At 41.8% G+C, this 22,864-nt stretch overlaps 2 protein-coding genes across 3 annotated transcripts in view; one reads left to right on the forward strand and one right to left on the reverse strand.

The window, feature by feature from the left end:
- Window positions 1–107: 107 nt before the first annotated feature.
- On the forward strand, window positions 108–7,294 carry LOC110982444 (BLOC-1-related complex subunit 7-like). Its single transcript, XM_022240831.2, has 5 exons — window positions 108–460; window positions 2,365–2,427; window positions 3,230–3,273; window positions 4,242–4,262; window positions 4,476–7,294. The coding sequence occupies exons 1-5, from the start codon at window positions 284–286 to the stop codon at window positions 4,525–4,527; spliced, it is 357 nt and encodes a 118-aa protein (XP_022096523.1). The 5' UTR covers window positions 108–283; the 3' UTR covers window positions 4,528–7,294.
- The window catches only part of LOC110982443 (vesicular integral-membrane protein VIP36-like), a 21,733-nt gene continuing 5,892 nt past the window's right edge, over window positions 7,024–22,864 (reverse strand). For both annotated transcript variants that reach the window (XM_022240830.2, XM_022240829.2), the window contains exons 3-8: window positions 22,581–22,695; window positions 20,881–20,963; window positions 19,965–20,126; window positions 13,253–13,367; window positions 11,843–11,950; window positions 7,024–11,434 (exon numbers count right to left, since the gene is read on the reverse strand). In XM_022240830.2, coding sequence (XP_022096522.2) covers window positions 11,268–11,434; window positions 11,843–11,950; window positions 13,253–13,367; window positions 19,965–20,126; window positions 20,881–20,963; window positions 22,581–22,695 — 750 coding nt within the window. In that variant the 3' untranslated portion in view covers window positions 7,024–11,267. The remainder of the gene's footprint in view (window positions 11,435–11,842; window positions 11,951–13,252; window positions 13,368–19,964; window positions 20,127–20,880; window positions 20,964–22,580; window positions 22,696–22,864) is intronic.

A 22,864-nucleotide genomic window follows, 5' to 3' on the forward strand; every position in this document is an offset into this window, starting at 1 on the left:
CGCCATATTCTTGAATTTCCAGTGAAAAAAACGGAGGCCAACCTCTTCACGAGAGTCAACAGGCGGCGCTATTTCGGTCCAATTTTGCACTGTTTTCTATGGGCGCGTATTTGGTGTAGTGCAACCCATAGCGTACGGAACCATAAGAAAGACGACCGTACGTACAGAGAAGCTACATATGGAGTACCTCACTGTTCAGGAAGTAGGCCCGATGTACAAAATATCATGGACGCAGAACGTGCCGTGTAATGTTATTCAAATTTCTCTTATTTTGTAATGGAAAATGAGCTACGATCCAGTGTTACGACATTTCATGGTTACCTCTGGTAAGTCGTCGCAAGCAGTGAAGCAACAACAGGTACTAGATATGGACCCGAGATTGCCCATTAAACTGCAGGAAAACGTAGCTGATCTGGGAGGTCTTGCCAAGCAGATTCTACGCGGATCCAAATCTAACGAGGTATGTACACAGGCCCAGAACCAATAGACAGAGTCGCGTCGAGTTTTTTTAGTCTTGTGTAGACACTCGGAACTCAGGATCCGAGCAAATAATGTGTACTGCTAGAAACATGCAGCTCAGATGTGCGGATCGTTGGTAAAGAGAGGCAGTATCGTAAGTAAAACGTCTGGATTTTTCCCCCTCCCCCAAAAAATAGCTGGTTACACAGTCCAAAAATCATCGAGTATGCGTGTTACTGTTAATGAGGTATTGTTTTGTGTAGAGCTGCTTTTTGGTGGAAGATCTGATCATTCCTTGCTCTATGATTTGATTGACAAAGTGCAGAGTTAATGGGCATATTCAGAACATCACATCCATAGCATTTTAAACCAATAAATACTTGGAACTGTGCATGTGAGGTACAGGGAGTGTACCTTACATGTATATTACAGCTCCGGGAGTAATGGCTACCCTGGAATTCTTTTGGGGGGGTTGTATCAAGGGACGAATGCACAAGGTCCAACTGTCAGTAATTTTTAAAAGTGGACTTTGATTTTTGATATCGGGAAAACAGCGTGCTAAATGCATAAATGCATGAAAGTTAAGGAACATCGCAAGAATCATTGTTTGAGTAACGTTAAGAGTCCCCAACGTTTATGTGGCACACTTCATAATGTTTCCCATGCCTCGAATTTCCCCATGCATTATTGCCAAAACTTTTAAACTACAAATTGAGTTACATATGAATACTTGCCCTATTAAATTAATAACATTAATTAATAAAATTTTTAAAAAGTAGAATAACCTTTGGAAAGAGTTCCATATACAGTACGGACAACACGTGCACAAACCTACTGGTATGAGACTTGTCTGAGAAAAAAAGTGTTTTCAAAGTAAATGTTTCTCCCAGTGCTTTGTAATTTTCTTCACTATTTAGGACATGTTATCACTTGGCTATTGTAGCATACATGTTTTAAAGGAAAATTTGTGTTGTCCGTTTATGGAACTCTTTCCTTGCCAGATTTACTCACGTGGGGACCTGCATGTACCCAACTACAAGCAGGACAAGTTCAAAACAAAATAATTTTCTTTTTCAGGGATATTTTTAAAAAGTTCAGGACGGACACCAGTAATTATTTCCTACAGTGACCTGTTAGCTGTCAGAAAGCAAAAACATGTCCAGAAAATATCAATTTAGGTGGGAAAAACCAAGTCGTTTACTTAGAAAACTCAATTTTTCAGACCAGTCTCATATGGTCTGAGCGTGGGGCGTCAAGTGGTGTCCACATATGGAACTCTTCCCAAAAGTTTATTTTGCACTTGGGAAAAAAATTAGGCCTAATTACAATTTTCAGAGTTCAATCAAATTTCACTTACAATTACATGAAATGTGAGGTAAAAATATTGTACGGCTTCTTTTACCCCTAGGGTCTACCGGTAGTTTGCAGGAAAATTGCTTTAGGGGATGATTGAGTGGCCAAAGACCCCACCCATTTTAAGAGGCATATATGTATGTACAGTATATGAGATACACAGTGTAATGGTGTGAGAAAATGTGATTTGAATGCAGTTCCTTTTGCAATGTTTAGTTTGACAGATACTTGTTGTCTTTAAATGTCTACTGCTCATATTCAAAAGAATAGTGTTAACAAATTGGATAAAATTGACTTTTGAGGAAAATCAATCGGTATCTTTCACTTAAAACATAAAGGCTAGGGGAAAACAAATCATGTGCATGAACATGTCTTTGTAAAGTTCCTGATTTATTGTATACATCAAGGTTATTCTGGACTTTTCTCCAGGAGGTTTGCTAAGTGTCTTGGCTGGGTAAGGAATTGCCAACAGGTATTAGGTTTCCATGTTATTAAAAGTTCTTTTTCAGTGGACAAATGAGTAACTTGTGTTTATTTTTGGTCCAATTGTAGCACTTGATGCAAGCCACACGAAATCTTGCCACTCATGAAGCAAATGTTGATAATTCAGCTCATGTGAGTACAGTAGGCCCAATCTTTGAAGTACTTTACTGCATGTATGATTATACATGTATGTGTGTGTCAAATAACACATAAGGTCCTGTGGGATTCAAACTACCTTGGCAGATTCTTGTATGAAATAATTCTGATTTAAATGAAATGCACTTACACAGAACTCCTTGACTTCAGTCCAGTAATTTTAAAAGATTGTTGATCAAGCATTTTGGGTAACATGCAGGTACATAAAACCCAAAGGAATGCAGTGCATTTTGTTTCATATTTCAAAATGATTACCATTTCACGCTTTGGCTATTATCAGTTTTCTGTTGGATGTACCTGCGTGTATACAAAAGTCACATGAGAACAAACTCATGGTTTAAATGCTATGAGCAAAAAAACCAGAGTAAAGGCACCTTTCTATATGTATGTTTTTATGATGTGCTGCATATATGGTGCATTCATACATTTCTGAAAAATTGACTCCATTAACATGACACACGTGTGCATTGCATTTGACCATCGAAATTGCCCCCGGAGCAATATTGACAAGTATGCAATGCTTGGTGCAAGTGCTGACATGCATATGGAAAGATACCTTAATTAGAAAATGAAAAGATTTCCTTTTGGAACTTTATATTTCCTTTCGACGTTTTGTCCGACCACAATTGCTTTTGATAGGTTAACAAAAGTGGTCACAAAATGACTGATATGTGTAGCTGACTGAATTCACTCCGTACAGGCATATGAACACATCTGGTATTTGGTCTAAAAATTACTTTTTGAGTTAATTACAAAGCAGTTTGTTGATTTCTTGCAGAATTTGAAAAAGATGAGCCTCATGGTATCCCAACTTCAATTTCAGTGAGTATTTTTATGAAGCCTCTATTTACATAATCTGCATTTGTCATTTTAGAAAGCGTACCATGTCCATGGAGGCATGTGCTTTTTTGAGTCTGTATTTCTATTGGCAATTTCATGTATGCCAGAATGTTGAGAGACTTCAAAGGCCCCACTGTTTCTGCACACATCCTTGTAAGTTGAATGCTGACCGTCAAAAACCATGTGACTGAAAATCCCCTACACCTGTACATACATGTACATGTATATGTATAGGAAGTAAAGCTGACCTGGAAAAAGCCAAAGAGATTTTTTGAGAATGTGGAAATGTACATGTAGGTCATGTAGGTGTAAGCATCTTAAGCACGTGGTCTTAGGAAGAAAGGCAAAATGAGCATGCAAGTGATAATGTTGTTTTTTAAGCAGTTTTGGCTGTTTGTACATTTTGTGCACATTGCACAGGAGAAGTTGAAAGTGGTTGAGTTTGAATAACGCCAAGTATGCTTCATCAGGCTTTCAATTTCTGTAGTTCTGTATACTGTACATCTACATTGTACAATGTACGTACAAACAATGAAAACAAGATGATGCGTGAATAAGATGGTGGAAAGCTGTCAATCACTTTCAAAGTGGTCTCTTAAGGCAAATGCTTTGTGGCACATTGTCTTGAGTGTAAATTGCTGCTTTTGGTTGGTGATGAAAAGATTGGCTTGTTGTTTTTTTGCTTTAACTGTAAAATATCTTCGCTTCCAATCACTGTCTTTTGAATATTGTAGTTGGTAGAGTCTAGACTAGACGGTACATGTTTAGTAGTCCATGCCTGGCAAAGGTATTTTTGTAAAAAGCGAATGTAAAGTCGTGAAATTGTTTCAGAGTTTAGCATTCAATTAATATCTTAACTGCATGTGCACTGTATAAGCCAAATTTGGGCACAAAAATGGTTACCATTTGTTTGAAATACTTACGATCTTATTTTTCATTTTTCTCAACAGGGCTGAGGCAATTGAAAGAAGGTACGTGTACATCCTTTCATCGTTGCAAACCAAATGAAATATATAATGTCAAAAAAAAAATGGAGGGGGCATGTTGTTGTCATTACTTGATTTCTCCCAAAGTTCTCCACAACCCTTTGTGTTTGTGAACACAAATCTGTTAAGAGGTAATCAGAGAGCAATGAGATTTTTTCTTTTTATTAATTAGTTGGGTTTTTTTTTTTTGCCCCACAGCTTAGAAGTTATGGATACCCTGCAGGACCAGCTACACACACTCCAGAGGTGACGCAATCTTGTCTGTTGATGCCTGCCTCCAGATTCCACCGACTGGTACATCTTATACATCCAGTGATTCACCATTCTGAGTCCAGTGGGCAGAATTTACATGCTAACTGTCTCCAGGAACTTGTTGCTTTCTGATGAACTGGCCAAGCATTTACCCAAAGCATGCTTTGCCGTAATCCCTGACAGATAACCTGCCAGTGATAGGAATTGATTGCTCACTTATATGGAAAAAAATCAGATTCAATCAAAGAAGGAGACCAAGTCATACGTTGTGGGTGTTTGATTTAAGAAATATGTCGGCAGCTATGATTTGAAACTGTTGTGGCCAACATCTCATCTTAGCTGCAAGAAACGCTTTGGAAATTCTTGTGCATTTGTATGTTTAGAGGAACAGAATGGATAGATTCTGAGTTACAAGATATCAATTGAACCTTCTTGTGTATCGAATGTGTATCTTCTTGTGTATCCTTCTTCTGAGTATCATTGGATTCAATGATACTCAGTGAATTATCTCAGTGGGGCATTTGTTTATGTGTCTCAAATAGTGGTACCTATTTGTACTCGAGTAGTACAGTAGTGAATGGTGATGCATAAGAGAATGCTTAATGTACAATGTGCCAGAGACCTGGAGTGAGCTTTGTTTTGGTTCGGATGAGCACTAGTGTAATCAGTCCATGTGAAGTGTGTCACAAGTAATTCAGTTAGTTGTGGAGGTTGGTGGTAGCACCATGCAGGATATCTCTTTTATGAGTATAATTATGTGGTTCTGAAAAGATCTGGAGAGTACTCAATGCTTTGGACAGCATGCTCTATCTGCCATCAGGAGACTGCTGAAGTTCCAATGCCAAAGCCAAAGAGATGTAAAGAGGATGCTAACTCAGGATCCAACCAAAAGCACTCAAGCAGAACATGGGATGACAGCAGATCAATGAGGTGTGTCAGTGTGAAGGAGGGGAGCATGTGGGAAGGTTGCCAAGGGAGTAGGAGAACCACATACTCACAAAAGAGACATCCTGCATGGTGCTACTGCAAACCTCTATAACTAACTTGCTGCCTTCACTACATAAAGCTTCAAAGCTCAAGTAATTCAGTCTTAAGTCAAGTCACAAGCAATTCGAATAAACTGTGACAGAAGCATTTCTTTGTCATTGTTTACCTTGTTATGACTGGTCTTGTGAAAGGATGTTTGAAGGGACATGAAAGGACTTGTGATGGACTCGGCTGCAACACTGCAAATGAGTGTATCACATGCAGTCCTGTGCAACCCAAACCAGGACCAGTCACAGCTGGGTCAGTGACTTACATGTATTTGGTTTGTCTACCTCCATCTTACACTAGTGTTAAGTCAGGCAGTGTGTTCATGGCATAGTCACATCCTAGTCACTTTGTACAAGCAAAAAAGACTGTGCCAGCCCTCTTTCTCAGTTGTTATGCATTGATATGCACCTGGGTGCACTGAACAGGACAGGATCGGCAAAGACACTTTGTCCCAAGCTAAGCTTAGGAGATGGAGCCATGCTGATGAGAATCTTAGTGTTTTGTTGTGTGCATGTTGCAACCTAAGCACATTGGATGTGATAATCACTTTTTTATGGCATACTGTACTGCTGGGTTTATGGCCTGTGGTCGTGATGACCTCAGGTAATTTGAATATTCAAGTAACTTTATACTGTTGGCATAAGACCAGCCAATCTGGTCCCAGGGAAGTATACGGAATTAAGTCTGTTATATGTACCAAGGAAACCTTCAAAATGCAGTCCAGTGACTGGAAGGAGGGATTTACTGAAGCAACCACAAAACATGCACACAGGTGGAAACCTGTCCTCAAACATGTAGATTACACATAAGATTTTGCGATATCATGTACCTGAGTGTGTTCAGTAGTATTGTTTGTATGCTGGTATTGGTTCATGTTGATCACTGATGGTATGCATAGGACTGCACTGTTGAACATGCCCCTGGTCAGAGCAAATTACTGGTTTGAGTAGTCCTGACCAAAAGCACAGAAAACATCTGGTTCATTTACTCCATCTTAATTACAGTAAAAAGAAACTGAGCCCAATTCTTGATGCTGTTTCTTCGCTCTGAAACTGAATGTAGCTTTATCTCTTCTGCCAGGTAATCTAGACACCCAACCTCATCAACGTAAAATAAGCACAGGTAACTGGCTCCCAGCCTTAGAGAAAGATATTGTCAGTCACCCATGCTGTGCTGACTGCAGTACACGTAATTGGTTTTTAATGAGGTCACTTTACATGTATGCATAGCTAGAAAGAACTTGAATGCACTTGCAGTCTTTGAAGTACAAAGATGTCTAAATACATAGCAAAGTACTTTTATATGAAGCAGACATTTTGCTCAACTGATGTGAGTTGAATACCACTTGCATCTTATATATCAGTGGGTTCAGTTCAAAATTCTTTCCAAGTTATGTCTGTGACTGTTGCACACGCAAGGGCATAAAACACCGGTCAAATGTTATAAGACGGAAACTGACTGATTTTACTTTGTGTTTTTATTGCAGAATTTTCACTTCCACTTGATATTTTATAAAAAGTCAACTTTGAGAGGTTCTTTACATTTATAACAGTTGTAGAAAAAATGACAGAAGTAAAAAAAACAAAAAAAACAGGCAACTCATGCCAAGCATGTCAGTTGTTAAACTTGTGTTGAGCCATCCTTCACTGCTTCAGTGTTAAGATACCAGTAAGTATATAAGAGCAAAAAGAAATAAATTTAATGACGAAATCAAAGAGGATTTCAAATGAGAGGCAATATCATTTGTTATTTGTTGCTATACACATAGTGCACAGACGAAAATCCAAGTGCAATATTAATTTGGTAATGGTATGTTACACACAATTACATCAATGTGTGCATGTGTACATTTAATGAACATTACATCACAAAAATTTACTTTTGACTCTCCTTAATTAGTTTTGTCAATGTTTCAGTACTGAATTTCCTCTACACTGTTTCTTAGTGAATGCTCTTATGGAACAGCAAAGTTCTTTACAAAAGCAACATTTTTAAAATGCCAAACTTGCATTGACTGTTGTTGCAACAAAATGAAAAAATATTTTGCTAACATCTACATGTAAATCATACTAAAATTCCAATGTTTATTAAACAAAAAGAACTTGATTTGAGTTGGAAATTTTTTAAATTGAGTTTTGCACAAAGCATGACTAAAGACTGGCAAATTGGAAATGTAAAGAAAGTGAAAGGCAGTAAAACAGGTCCATGACGATAAACTGAATTTGAAACTAAGGAAGGTGAAAATAACCAGGTGGCATATTGCAATGTTGATAAGGTGCACATACATAATCCTCCATGATGCAGTAAAGTTAAATGTGAGCTAGTTGACAAGAGTGACTGCGATAAAAAATGAAAGCTGACTTGTGGTACAAGTTTTGAACATATTAAATTACCTTTGAGAGGATCCAACTTAAAAGAAAAAAAATGACTCCAGGCTTGCATTAGCCATTTGGTTTGGGTAAAATCTTTTTTTTTTGTGTAGTCACAAATTTACCCACTTACTAGATTCTGGTTGTTGACCAATGAGATGCAAGATATAACCATATACATACAGCAGACTGTTTTTGGCAACAAAAGTAATTATAATGTCACGTTACAGTATTTAGGTAGTAAATAGAGGTATTAGGTACACATAAATATACATGTAATAAAAATTTCTGCTGTTGACGTGTACCCCACAGCTTTTCCCACAGCATTGCTGATACATGTAGGAAACACTTGATTTACGCTTATCACCACAGACATTGTGGATGATTCCATCAAGATTTCTATTAACCTCTGCTGTCATTGAGTTTATGCTATTTGCTTCTGTTTGTGTAAACTGGGTTTACATATTAGCCACAAAATGTTTCAAACCCAAATGGCTCTCATGTTTCCGACTGGTATTGCGGGAAACTAGAGGTCAAAGGTTATATGTTTGCAGAATGCTTTTTCAGGTTTAAAAATGCTCCACATAAATATGCAGATGTCCAGTAATTTGACCAGAGGAATAAGGTCATTTCATATGAGAGTAAGGAAATACATTAGTTCTGTATGACTCATGGTACATACTTTGGCATGATTTACTTCGGTACAAGGTTGATGCACTGACAAGGAAGACAAAACAGTCCAGTATGAAATGTATAAAATGAAACACAATGTAATAGGCCTACACATTTTCCTTTACAATGCATCTAATCCATTAAGTTGAAAGTGTCCATGCAATGCAATTATTTTACAACAGCCCTTGAAAATGCACTTGTGTGTTTCAAATATCCTTATTTTCAATTTGTGTTGCTAGGATGCGAATGTGAATGTCCAATTTCATGAGCAAAAGTGTGATGTCATCCCAGGCACGGAACCTCAATGTTGCATTGATTTTGGCACAAAATTTGCTGCTTCCATAAATTTCCATTTTGTTAGTTTTTGTTGGTTAAGTACCTGGCTTTAAGCCAACAAGCAGCCTTTTCTCATAAATGTTTCCAAAGAATGAATTTTGAGTTCAAAAATTGCAACATAAATTTAAATCACAGCAACACATCAAGAAAAGCTTGGACAATTTGTAATGTTTGAAAAAGTGCATTTTTTAATAAGCTTACCTTCAAAAGGATGTCAAATTTTTCATACTTTGAAGATGAGTATGAAGATGCACAAGAAGGATGTCTGAGAAACATTCATTGCATGGACTCTTTGACTGTGTGACAGATGAACAGAATATTTCACTGAACAAGCCACTACAAAAAGCACACTTCGAAAATCTAACCGCAGAATTTATGAGGGAAGTACTCATGACTACCCCAAAATAACCCTAGCATCAGTTTCATTCAACAGAAATTCTGTTCTCCTGTTACATATACATGTATTTTGATATTTGGGACAAGATGTGTAAAAAAGTTGTGAATTCTTTTGAAAGCTGATCAGACATCTGTCAACAATTCTGTATAACCTAATTATGGAAAAACATCCCCTTCTAAGTTGGATCCTTTGGGTGCTTAACAACACTTTGTTTACAAGTATGTACATATACCTGCGATGGGACATGGTAACTACTACGTGCACTTTCCACTGACATCTTGAACCTTTTTGAATGATTTATTTACACCTCCATACTGCGGGGACACTCAAGTCATTTTTTTCTGTGTCTATCAGTAATACTGCAGAAGGCAATCCAATAGCACCACTGACCATCAAAGCCCATTTCACAGCACATCTGTGCACAGATTTTCTGCTGATAGTGATAGAATCATACTGATGATTAAGTCTATCACAAGTCGTGACAATTCTGATCACGCGAGAAGTCTCCCAGAAACGCCTTTGTAGTCACCCATTTTAATAATGTTGGCTGGAGACCAGATGACTTCTGATGGACTGATCCTTCATGGAGAAGGTATGGGAAAGTACTGTGTGCATAATATGGGTCCTTTTTTAAGGGGTCCTATGAGAAACTTCCACAATGGTTCACAATGAAGGGGTTATTCAGTCATTTGCAAAGTCACAGAGTTAAATTTTTCATTATGGGCTTATAAAAAATGGTCACTACTTTCACTACTTACTTCACCTTTGCTGTATGCAAAATATGCAACTTCGTGTGTTATGGAACACAAATTAGCCTAACTACAGGTAGGAAATAAGCTTTCAAGTTTTGGCCTGTGTGTTCCACTTTGGACCCTTTAAAATAAGAAGAACCATATGTGGCAGCTCAGTAACTCCACATGCACCGTGCACTGCAGTCAATGTACACAGTCAATGAAACTGAGAAAACACTTCTACTGATATAGAACCAACCTTACAGATTCAGACTTCCTCAGACTTTCTGTTCCTCTTAGAGAGAAAAGCTTGCAGTTATTTTTATCTCGGGCTAAAGTGTCAATCCCATGAATACAATGTAGCTTAATCTGCCTTCAACATACAAGTACCGTGAAGATAACTCTGGAACCTTCTCAGTGCTGTGATGTGGTTTAAGCCCCTAATTCAACGAGTGAAACTGTGGTGGGTTCCAACTATTAGCTTCAAGGTTACAACGTAACCTTGGCAACGAAGACAACAAAAGACTTGTTTCAAAGAATTCCCCTAAAATTGAGTAAGCAATGGTAATAAGCCTGCTTGTTTCAGTTCAGATACATACATGACATAAAAATATCCCTTTCTGCAATCCCACATTCATTAAGGGTTTGGGGAACTTTACAATGATATCAATCTCGGGTTTCTACCCATGTGTCATATTCAAATACTGGGAATTCCTATTTAACATAAACCAACGGTGTATAGTTGTTTTATTTTCAACATAGTTATAAAGAACACAAACAGGACTAACCAGACTCTGGCCACAGAGTTTGTTATCTAGGAAAACACTCTTGATTACTGTTTTGATTCAACAGAGGACAAATCAAAGTGGATGCTTTAGATCAGCACTTCTGTCACTCCAATGTTACAGTCAGCAAATTTCACAGGCTCCATTTATGTTATTAGAACACTGAAGGGGTAATTTCATGAGCCCTTTGCAATGATCTGTGAAAATGACAGAGGGGGCATTGCCCTACTTGCCTCTAGTCAGTGTTCTGCTCTGTATGCTTATACTGTTCCTGGGTATTTCAAGTCTGAGAGAGTATGTGAAAAGTAGGTCTGAGTGACTGGGATTCATCTGTGATATCTGGTGTTTATTATAACTATATGAAAAACGAGCTTGAGCCATGAAATCTCTTTGGACGCAATGTGAATTCTGTCTCAATAAAACCTCTTCCGATTATACTCCTGTCTCTTCTGGAAGATGAGCACACCCACAATCAGGCAGACAAAGAAGCCAAGCACACAACAAAAAATCAACAAGAACATGTTCTTGAGACTCACGGTCCAGCCACCACGAAAGGCACCACCAGGATCATCGACATGATCTGAAATGCAATTGAAAAACAACAAAGCCAAGTTTGCTTTGGTTTGCATGCATAAATCATGTGCAGCCAATTTGTTAAGTACGCATTTCCATGTTCGTCGCATTCTCAAGTTAGAGAGGGAGAAATCATGTAGCTCACAAACAGAAATCCTTTGTCATTTTACACAGGAGAATGTTAAATGGTGATGTTTCAAGAAGTTGCTACTGTGACCTTTTTATAAGCACCTGATCATCTTTCAAAAACTCCAGCTACAATTCCATCATACCACCATGCCATTAAATGTTATTGTCTTCAATACGCAATGACCATGGTACACTCCATCCATGCATGTGGTGCATCAAATCAGAGAAGGCTCGTGAGTTGTGATGTTGCCCACAGAAGATGAATGCATGTACCAATCTGTCTTACCTCTGGGTGGGGCAAAGAAGTCTGCTGATGGATTTAGACTTGCATAGTCTACTGACTTGTCTGCTCCTTCTAACTCGTACGTTTTAACAGAAATTATATCATGGTTATCTGAAAAGACAAGTTGTTAAGGAAATACAGATTAATCACATATCCATATGTGTACATTTGTAAAAACTTAATACAACCTCAAAATAAGTTGATCGTATATAATGTAATTCTGAATCTCTACCCACCAAGCCCCTGCAATCGTTCACATTAGACCCATTTGGCAACTTCCGGATACATTTTTTCCTGGGAATATGCAAAGTTGTTTCACGCTGGCAATCAAACCCAGGAAATGTGTAAACTGAGGGTGCCCATCTGGAAGTTCCCAAATGAATTGTGGGCGAAAGGCCAATCCCACAATTCCGGGCATGCGCACATGCACAAGCTGCTGTTGTTTACATTGCGCAATGCCGAGTTGACATTGCAAGTTTGAAAGGTACTGTATTTCGTTACTACACAAACTATTTGGTGCACTATTTGTGACCCTGTGACTTGTTGAGATTACGGCTTGACACACTAGCCGTGGATGCAAAAAGGTGGAGTAAGTTCAAACCTGCTGACGTTCCACTACATGAAGTAATGTGACTTCAGTGGCACTCACAATCATTTCTTGGGCTGAAAACTGATAAAATATAACCAAATTCCACTCACATTGCCTGCTACCAAACAAACTTTGGTAATAAGTTTTTCATACCTATTAAATCACGGCTGCATAACAACTAGCACAACAGCGTCCATTGGAATACTCAGACGACGAGTTTTAATAGAAAATGGCCCAATGTTAAGGCAAGCCCACAATCAACACCAATGTAGATTTTATAGACAATGCAGTCTGTCTCACTGAACACTTGGCAAGTACATGTATTCCAATGGGTGCTTGCACATGTAGCTGCTAGCATGTCTACACAGTTGTTTTGCAGTGAGGCAAATAGGTCTGTGCAGCTGAAAAATTTGCTTGTGTCAAAGCCTGTGCCTTTGATATGAGAAGCCTGTAGGTGATTTTGAAGGTGTTTTCTTGAGTTTTTGTCATTGTTTTGGGCACTTTTGGGGTTCTCAGTGGGTGGTAACCACAGCAAAACCAGTCTTTTCGCTGGAGGCTAGCGCGATTGTCAAAGTAAAAAAAAACAAAAAAGGAATAGTGTACCCCAGTTAGTGTCTAGTGCAGCCCAAGGTTTTGAATTGTTTTTTAAACGCATATAATTCACAAGGTAACTTTCCGTTTCAATTCATTCATGTCCTGTGTGATTTTCACAGTTTTATGATCATATACAGTAAAATACCCAGTGCTTGTTACAACTACTTCTGCAGAATCCATTCTGCACCAAGCAAGGATAGATGGGAAAGGCAAAGATGAGCATACCATACCTGCTAAGTCACCAGTTGCTGAGGAGATTCCAAAGAAATATCCTGTGGGTAGTTTGATTCCACTGACATCAATACAGGTCTTCCATTCAGCCTTACCATCAATGTCAGTCATTATCTGTGCAAATTTCAAAGTGAGTGGGTTAATAACTGATCCCTGTGACAGTGATCCATGTGAATGCACATGTTTAATAAAGTACCTCATGTGCCGCACATGTAGCTTGTCACAGGGTTTCCTATGGTTTTGTATGTAAAGAGTTAAAAAAAACCATGGCATCTTTCGGATGGATGGTACAAATACAGTAAACCCCTAATAACTCAAACCTCACAATCATGGATAAAACATTTGAGTTATCCGGATTTCGAGTTAACGAAAGTTCTGGAGTCTTGCCCGCACATTTACACGTACAGTGTCCCAGCACCACTACTTGCCCCCGTGGCAGTTACTGAGTGTTTCTTTCTTTACATTTAAGATTAAATTTATTCTAAAATTCATCAGTTTGCTAAGGTTTCATGTTTTTCTTAAGGAAAATTTTCGATTCAACTGATAAGTAAAACATAAACCGCTAAAACTGCGGTGCGTACGCTCCAATAATAACGGCCCAACGCTATACGGGTCTGGCTGCAGAGCGGGGCTTGGTGGGCTGCCCTGCTCCTTTGTGGTGCGATTTGCGTTATCCAATTAGCGGCCTCAACGAGGAAAGACCCAGTGTAATGAATACACTGGATCTTCAGATCAGGCTGAGCGTGAGGTACCGCAACATGCCTAGATCGCTAATGACCACTACCAGGATTGATCAGGCTGAGAGAGCGGTGTCGTAACAATGTCCTTGATCACTGATGACTGCCCCACTCACCTACCGACCGAACTGACGTGCTGAATTCGTACTCTACCTGTGGTCCTCGGCGCCCACCTTGCACCAACAGATCGGGTTGAGCGAGCTATGCGGTAACAATGCCCTTGATCATGATTGTTTGGGAGTAATGAGCCGTTCCCCTTTCTTTGTGCTGCAGGTCCCGGGCATCGCTACCAACTGCATCCCCAGACGACTCTACTGACCGATGGCTCAGCAGGGCCCGTGGGGCAATGGTCTGCCGTTTGCCCAGGGTCCCTCACCGGCTCCTGCTCGCCGAGCAGCACCCGCTCGGGAGTCGGGCCAGTCAACTCCCACTAAGCAGGCAAACGGGTTCCACAGCAGGTTCGCTTAGCTCCACCGCTTCTGCCACGGGCGAGTCAGCTAGCCAGTATGCTGCCCAGCCTCCCGTTGCCTTGGATTACGGTGCCCCTTCCGGACTGCTTCGCCATCGGGGCTTCCGACCGCCACACCTCATCCGCAGCTCTGGCGTGCCGATGGATTCTGGTCATTAGGCCATCGATCCTGACTCGGGGCGCTCCTCCCAGGAGATGACTGACCACTTGGGGGATCCCCGCCCCCCCGTGACATGATCCACATCCTTGAACTCCCATTGCCAGATCCTACGCTGTCTGAACAGGGACACTCTTTGTTCAAATGCCACCCTTCACGCCTGGAGTCGGCTGAACCCGGAGATTCCTTTAGACCGTTCCTGCATGGAGATGATGAACACCCTCGCAAAGGTTAGACGCTTGCACACAGCTCCTCCCAGGGCCCTGTCCTACTGCCGTTTTCCTCAAGAGGATGTCTCTCTCTTCTTGTCATCCCCAGATATCCCTGACGCTGCCAGAGACAAGGTCTCGTCAAATTACGGCAAGCACAACATTTTTTGGGATAAGGACAAGGCCAACCTTGAAACAGTTCTCCACCACGTGGACTCAGCGTCTTGCTTCAGCCTCCGATGTTCAGCCTTCCTCCTCCTTCTTTCGGAGTATATTGCCCGGGCTTGTGAAGAGGACTCTCTGGTCTCCCCAGACTTTGTAGGCCCAGCTCTGCGAGGGCTCGACAAGGGACTCAACTCAATTTTTGAGCAATTTACCCATATCTCCCTTCTTGCCACTTCTAGCCAACACGGTGGATGCCATGAACATCCCCTACGAATCTGTCAAGAACAAAATCATGGATCTCCCACTCCTTGGGAATGATCTTTTTGCCGGGAAGTTCAACGAGGTCCTCGAGTCAGAGGTGAAGTGTATGGAGACTACCAAGATCTTGATTCGTCAGCCTGCAGCTCCCTCAAGCCGACGGCCCCCACCGCCACCGAGACGACGGGTGGAACCAACCCCGGCTACAAGCCGCTCTTTTAATCCTCCGCTCTGGGCAGCTACTCGGCCGTCGGGCCCCGGGCGAGCTCCGCCCACAACCGCCTCCAGAAGACCCCAGTCACGCCTCGCTGGCCGTGGGTTCTCTCGCCGTGCCCCCGATCCCTCCAGGGGACAGCGCGATTCCGATCCCATCGGCGGCTGCCTGAGCAACTTCATCGGGTTCTGGCGGGAGATCACGGCGGACAGCTGGGTCCTCTCCACCATTACCTACGGCTACTCCCTCGAGTTCACGAGTCCCCCACCGTCCGGGATGTTCTTCCGTTCCACTCCTCCCCATGCGACAAATCTAAGCGCCTGGCTCTGGAGGAGGAGATCTCAACGCTATTATGCAAACAAACCATAACAACGGTACATCCAAACCAATTATCCACCGGTTTCCTCTCGTCCTTTTTCCTGACACCCAAGAAAGAACCGGGCAAATGGCGACCGATAATCAATCTGAAACCGCTCAACAATTTCATCCAGCCAAGGCGGTTTGGAATGGAGACACTGAGAGTGGTTCTGCGCTCCCTACCAGTCCCGTGCTGGGCCACCTCCATAGATCTGCGGGACGCGTATCTCCATCTTCCAATACACGAACAGTTCCGCAAGTTCCTCCGCTTCGAGTACTGCCGCCAAACCTACCAGTTTTGGGCCCTTCCCTTCAGCCTCTCAACCTCACCCAGGGTCTTTACCAGGATCACTAAGACTGTCGCCACCTACCTACGACGGCACAACGTCCTCATTTTTCAATACCTAGATGACTGGCTCATTGTCGGTCGCTCCCCCGACGAGGCCAGAGCCTGCACCTCTCTCACCCTCGATGTTACGACTCGCCTGGGGTTCCTCTTCAACCACAACAAGTTGGCCCTCAACCCAGCACAGCGGCTGACCTACCTTGGGGCAATCCTCGACCTTCACAGAGGCATCGTGGCCCCGACACCGGAACACATCCTCAACCTACAACAATGCGTCCTTCAGTTTTTGCGATCCGAGGCACCTCCGGCGCTAGCTTGGCTCCATCTTCTCGGACTAATGGCCAGTTTGGTTGACCTCGTCCCATGGTGTTGAGTGCAGATGCGGCCACTTCAACTACATCTCCTGTCTCGGTACCGCCCATAGAGCGAAATGATTTCTACCTTGGTCCCTCTCCCACCGGAGGTTCGCAATCACCTCCGGTGGTGGACCGTCAACGAGCACCTGTCGACCGGTTGTCCTTTTTCTCCCTCCAGACCAAACGTCACAATGGCAACGGATGCGTCGCTATTCGGATGGAGGCCTCCCTTCCTTCATTTCACACATCCGGGGTTTGGGACGCTTTCTTGCACAACAAACACATCAACCTGCTGGAACTTCAGACAGTATTCAATACCCTTCACCACTTCCAGCAGCACTTGGCCCCATTCTGGCCTCGCCAGCCTTGGTTCCCGAGACTGTTAAGACTCCTAGCCCAGGGAGGACATTTTTTGTCAGCCCAGGTCAAGAATCCTCCATCCAGCTCCGAGCGATTTTCACTTGACGTGTTGGATGATCATTCAGAGCGTCAGGCCTTTCTGCAGACGCTGCATCCATGGCAGCACGGGGCCGACAACTGTCCACACGGAAAATTTACAACAGTCGACTACAACATTTTAATAGATGGTGTAACGACCACAATGTTTCTCCAACTGAAGCTTCTATAAGCTCCGTTGTGGATTTTTTCATGTATCTCTTTCACTCTGCCCTCCGGATTGCCACCATCCGCAACTACCGGTCGGCCCTGGCAGCTGTCCATTCTGGGTTCAGCGACGGGTCAATGATTTCTGATAACGCTGCCATCCACCATCTCCTTCGGGGAATGTTTGTCGAGCGTCCTCACGTCAAACGGCTCGTTCTGTCTTAGGACCTTGGGAGCGTCTTGCGTGTTCTCGCCAGTCCACCCTTCGAGCCACTTTCCGATGCATCTGACCTCCATCTCAGCATCAAACCAGCATTCCTCCTGGCCGTCCTTACCTCCAGACGTGGCAGCGAACTGCATGCTCTGTCAACTGTTCAAGGTCACATTCCCTAGGAACCGCACAGAGTTCGTCTTATCCCAGCCATTGAGTTCCTGACAAAGAACCAGACACCTACTTTCCGGCCTCCAGACATATTTATCCCCTATATGACCTCTCTTTCCGGAGATGACTCTGACAAGAAATGGTGTCCAGTTCGTACTCTTAAGTGGTACCTCGCCAGGACCAAGCATCGTCGTGAACCTGGTTCCAGACTCTTCATCACTACCACAAAGCCCTTTCATCCAGCAGCGAAAGACACTATTGCTCGGTGGACAACCTCGGCCATTATCTTTGCGAACCAAGACTGGCCGACTCAGCATGACGAGACGACTTGTTCTCTTATCAGAGCCCACGACGTTCGTGCCGCTTCCACGTCCTGGTCGTACTTCAGAGGCATTTCCTTGGCAGATATATGCCAGGCGGCTTGCTGGAAATCCACCTCCACCTTCACCGAGTGCTACCTGAAGGATGTTCTGCGGAGTGAGATGGCTCACGGCGCAGCAACTTTGGGCTCGGTGATTGGGACAGCATCAAGCGCCGTCCCACACCGAATGAACTCTTCATTGCAGATACCTTTTTCTCTGGTGAGTGTTCGCTTGGGCGACGCCCGCCTATGTTCTCTTGTAATTACTCTCCCGTCGCCGACCCTCCTCCAGGATACGGTGCTACTCTGCATATGTAGGCTGGACAGGGGTATGTGAACGTAGGAGACTTGTCCCCCACATAAGTGTGGATCCGGTCTCCTAGCGATACTTGCCCCTGTCCAGCAGCTCCCGCCCATCCTTCCTCACTTTGGCTCCGGGAATTTCTCCACTTCGAAAAGACAAACATGGTGGCGAGACTGCAGTGCATTGTGGAGGGTCAAGGGGCAGCATGCATAATCAAGTCTTTTCAGCGAATTATAATAGGCACATGGGAAATCTGCATATGCAGGCTGGACAGGGGTAAGTATCACTAGGAGACCTGACCCACACTAATGTGGGGAGGATTTGGCCACATGATCATTCCTTTTTCATCGCTCGAGGGCACACTATGTTTAAAAGCATTCAAGCAAACATTCAAGAAAAATTGTTAAAATATATTTGTGTGGTTTCGTTTGTTTTTTTTATTCCCTTACTTTCCTTTTTTACCCTTTTTAAAAAATTCGAGTGAGATTTGGCAACGCAAAACAGTGCATTTCCAGCATTACCACAGGAATGTATGTCCATTACGTCCACACATGGGCTGTGACTGGACAGTCAGCATGTGAGCAGTGCACGATTGCTGCAATTGGGCAGGCAGCAGCAGCCAGGCTTTAGCAGTTGCATGCTCAAAGCTTCTTTCAGTGCATGTCGCACGGCCACCATAAAAAATCAACAACTGGACTGCAAGCTTGCGGGCTACAAATGGGCTGCAATAGCAATAACGCTTGCTTGAAAGCCAGGATTTTTATAGGCTACAGGAGGTGATCCAGTCATGACTAGTAGTTGATTACAACTGCAGCAAGTATTCACATGTCCTCAAGCAAAAAGACTAAGTACGCTTTGTAGTCGACTCTTGTTCCACCCAATGTTAGTGATATGGCGGAGGTCTTTTTAGATCGGCCCATCAACATGTTCAAAAACTTCAAGTTAAGCGGTTGTATTGGTGTGAGCGATTCGAGTTATGGAGGTATTTTGTACATAAAAGTGTATTCTTTTGGCAGGAATGAAAAATGTCTTTGAGATAAGCAGAGTTTTGAGTTAACCAACTTTTGAGTTGTTGAGAGTTTACTGTATATGCACTAGCAATGAGGTCACTTGGACCCTCATGTGGTCCCCCACAGGCCCTTAGGAGGCATAGAAGTGCACAAGTGACTGAACATGTTTCATAACACATCTCTGTCTGCAATATAAAATAAGACAAGAAACCTTTAATGGTTTCATAATTGAACTATGTAACTCTGATGTAATTCAACAAGAAATTAAGCATTTAAAGAAACATTTTTAGTTTTCCCAGATTCAGTTTAGATTGAGGTGCTGTTCACTGTTCACATCATGTAAGAGTGCTGTAACCAGTCAAACATTTTGAGTATAGTGCCTGATTAGGAACTACACTATGGAAATTATACACATGTGATGTCTAAACATTAGTCTAATTGACACTGATGCGAATTCCATGCACTAGCCTACATGTGTATTACTATTAGTCAATCCCATGTTATCGTCTTTGAGGCAACCAGGATAAAGAACCCACAAGAAGTGTGTTATAATTTACAGTACTTCCCCTTGGTTTTGGAAGTTGATGAGTTTTGACATACAGTACATGTAGAGCCAAGGGAACAAGTTTGTCATTTTTCAATACCTTGGGCATCGACTGTCCATCCTCAAACCAGTTCATATTTGTACAACGTAGCACTTCAACGAGAAGTACACAGAGCTAATAGCACAGTGTCCTTTTTATAAATTACAATGGATCAGATGGCATACAGCTTGCTACTTACAGCGAGTCTGCCGCTTAGGTATCTAATAGCAACATGCGTTTCATGATCCCTGTTCCTGAAGGGGGCATGGCAGCCAGCAAGCTGTGTGTGTGTTCCATCTCTGTCATGGTCATAGTGCAAAGTGCCGTTGTTGATCTGTGCTGATATGTATGGATGGGGATGCTGTAATCATAGAGAGAAAAGGTTTAACCTTCTACTACATCTGCCAAATCACTCCAACGTTTACTGCATGGATATCATACATGTAGCAACGGTGAGTAGCTATCCTCCTCAAAAATGTAAAGTTGCATTTAATTCCCTGATAAGCAAACAAGCAACTCACAATCAAACCACTCAAAAGAAAACATAAAAAGAGCACTCTTATTTTGCTAATTTTTTGTACAGGTAGGTTAAATTTGCAGAAAAGAATTTTACCGAAAAACATGCAATTGCCCATTACTTTTAAAGAGGATTGTATTTTCTTTTAGAAAGAGCTAACATTTATTGTTTGGTGTTTTGATAGCTGCATGAGATTTTTTAAATACTTAATGAATTACTCTCTAGCTTTTTTACTGGCTGCCAACTCGCAAAAATGTAATTTTTGCATGTTGCATCGAAACAGACTACATTTGTAGTACTTTTATTTATTAAACTAGTTTTCTTAGGCCAACCTACAGTATTCAAATTTCAACAAAGTCTGTTGTCTGATAGTATTTTTGAATAAGGACGTAGTTTTAAAGCAATTTTTCAGTAAGGGCTTTCTGACATGATGAACTGTAGCTTTCCAACCACATAGAGGACTGACTTAGAAGATTAGGCCCTATCTCCATTACAGTTGAGAATTGTTTTAGGTTTTACACAAACTGTCCACCAAAATGCAATGCAAAATGATCCTATGTTACTGTCACTACTCTCAGACAGTTGGATAGATACTTACATTGTGTGGACCATTGTGGTTGCTGTAAGTATCAAAATAAACTCCAAGACCTGTATGAAAGTCTTTGTTGCCAAACACAGGACCTGCCATAAAATATACACATCCAGAATACTAACCCGGATACTAAAGACAAGAAGGTACCAGTACCTGGGTCATTCCATGAGAGTGGCACAATTTGTAATGGTGTCCATTGTTACGTGGGTTCCATAAAAATGAACAGCTATTTCCCTGTGTGTGGATTTCAAATTATACTTCGTGCAAGACTGAATACATAGGTGTGGATTCTCCGCAAAATACTGAACTGGGTAGGAGGGAATAAAGCCAGAGTGCACAGGCATTTGATGGTAAATGTGCAAAGGTAAGATTACAAAATAAATGTTAGACTTCAGATACTCCAGTTGTGTAAAATTTAAGTTTTTACCCCTTGACGTCAGGACTTTTTTCTGAAAGCCGACTCTGAGAATTCCAGCCATGCTTGACCACAAAGGCCACCTGCCAAACCACACCTGCCAGATTCTCGGTTTGTGGCCCTGCGTGCTCTGCACACTTTGATTTACACAGTGAAAAAGCTGATTGTTCAGTGGCATGTGGCTCTACTCACCCTTCCACATTCCCGTTGCCTCTTTTCAAAGTGGGGACTATTGTGAAGCTGGTGATAATGATGCAAAATCGGCCTTTTCATTTCTTGGCAACACACAAAGGCCAATTACCATATATACAAGAGCCAGGGTCTGCCTTCTTTCACCATGTTCACTCAGGCATGGGCCGAGAATAATAGCTGAAAAGCGGGTTGAGGGATCTCAATTTTTACAGCGGCTGTTACCACTTGCTAGTGAGAAGGGGTTAAGGAGAAAAGTACTCGGAAAGTACTCGGCCGAGTACTTTCCGAGTACTTTTGTCCTAAAAAGTTAATTTTAATCAAACAGTGATGGTCTGAAGTCATTATGTTGCTTTGTAATCTTACCTTTATGCATGTACCATCAAATGCCGATGTACTTCAGCTTTGTTCCATCCTAACTAGTTAAATATTTGGTAGAGAACTTGGTTCTCAATAAGTACTCCACTACATCACTGGTAAAAGTTACCTGTGTAACAAGGAAACCATCACAAATTGTGTCCCAACCTCATGGAATGACCCACCTATCTACCATACATTACAGAACAAAGTGCCTTCATATTTAGTGCACATAATACACATGTACATGGAACTGGAATGAGCAGCAAAATTAGACTTCAGTCCACGTTAATTGTCTAAACTACATGAAACAACTATGCCATTTCCAACGGTACACTTTGCACTTCTGCTGGATTTCATTTTATTTTAACCTTTCACTGATTTTAATTGTTTCAAAATTGCTTTCTTAAACTTGTTTTGTTCAGCTGTCAATTTTATGATTCAATGGATATCAACCTTATCTAAGTGAGATGAAACTGCATACTTTAAAAATACATCAGAATTTCAAAGTTTCAAAGGATTTCTTGCAGTGTTTCACAGCTGCATTCACACCAGTGTCACTGCCAATGATGGAGCTGAAATAATTGATCCGCTGCAAAAGTATGAGGTTACTGCTAAATGCATAGACTCACAGGTGACTAAACAATCAGACTCAGAACTTATTTGAGAACTCACAATGAGGGAATAAAAAGGAAAAAACAACTTTCATTGATCTGGTATACATCCAAACGAAAACTCAACTTACCAATCTGCATTCTCTCTTTAGTGTACCAGATTGCAAAGCCATCACCAAAAAGTGTCTTGCCTTGCCCATGTACTTTGAACTCAACGTGAATTTCCCAGTTGGGGCTCCTGTTTGACTAAACAACGGTTTGGATGTGGAAGTTGAATAGAAAAGCAGTTTGTTATCGGCTGGAAATATTTGAAAACGACAAAGAAGTATTTTTGACAATTCTTGTGCATGTTGGAGAAGAAATTGAATAGTTTCCTGTTACAATATGTTCCATATGTACACAAAGATGTATATCC

The sequence above is a fragment of the Acanthaster planci genome, linkage group LG13 (genome assembly GCF_054643075.1).
Source record: "Acanthaster planci isolate LZ-2023a linkage group LG13, COTS_SCS, whole genome shotgun sequence".
In the NCBI taxonomy this organism is placed as follows: domain Eukaryota; kingdom Metazoa; phylum Echinodermata; class Asteroidea; order Valvatida; family Acanthasteridae; genus Acanthaster; species Acanthaster planci.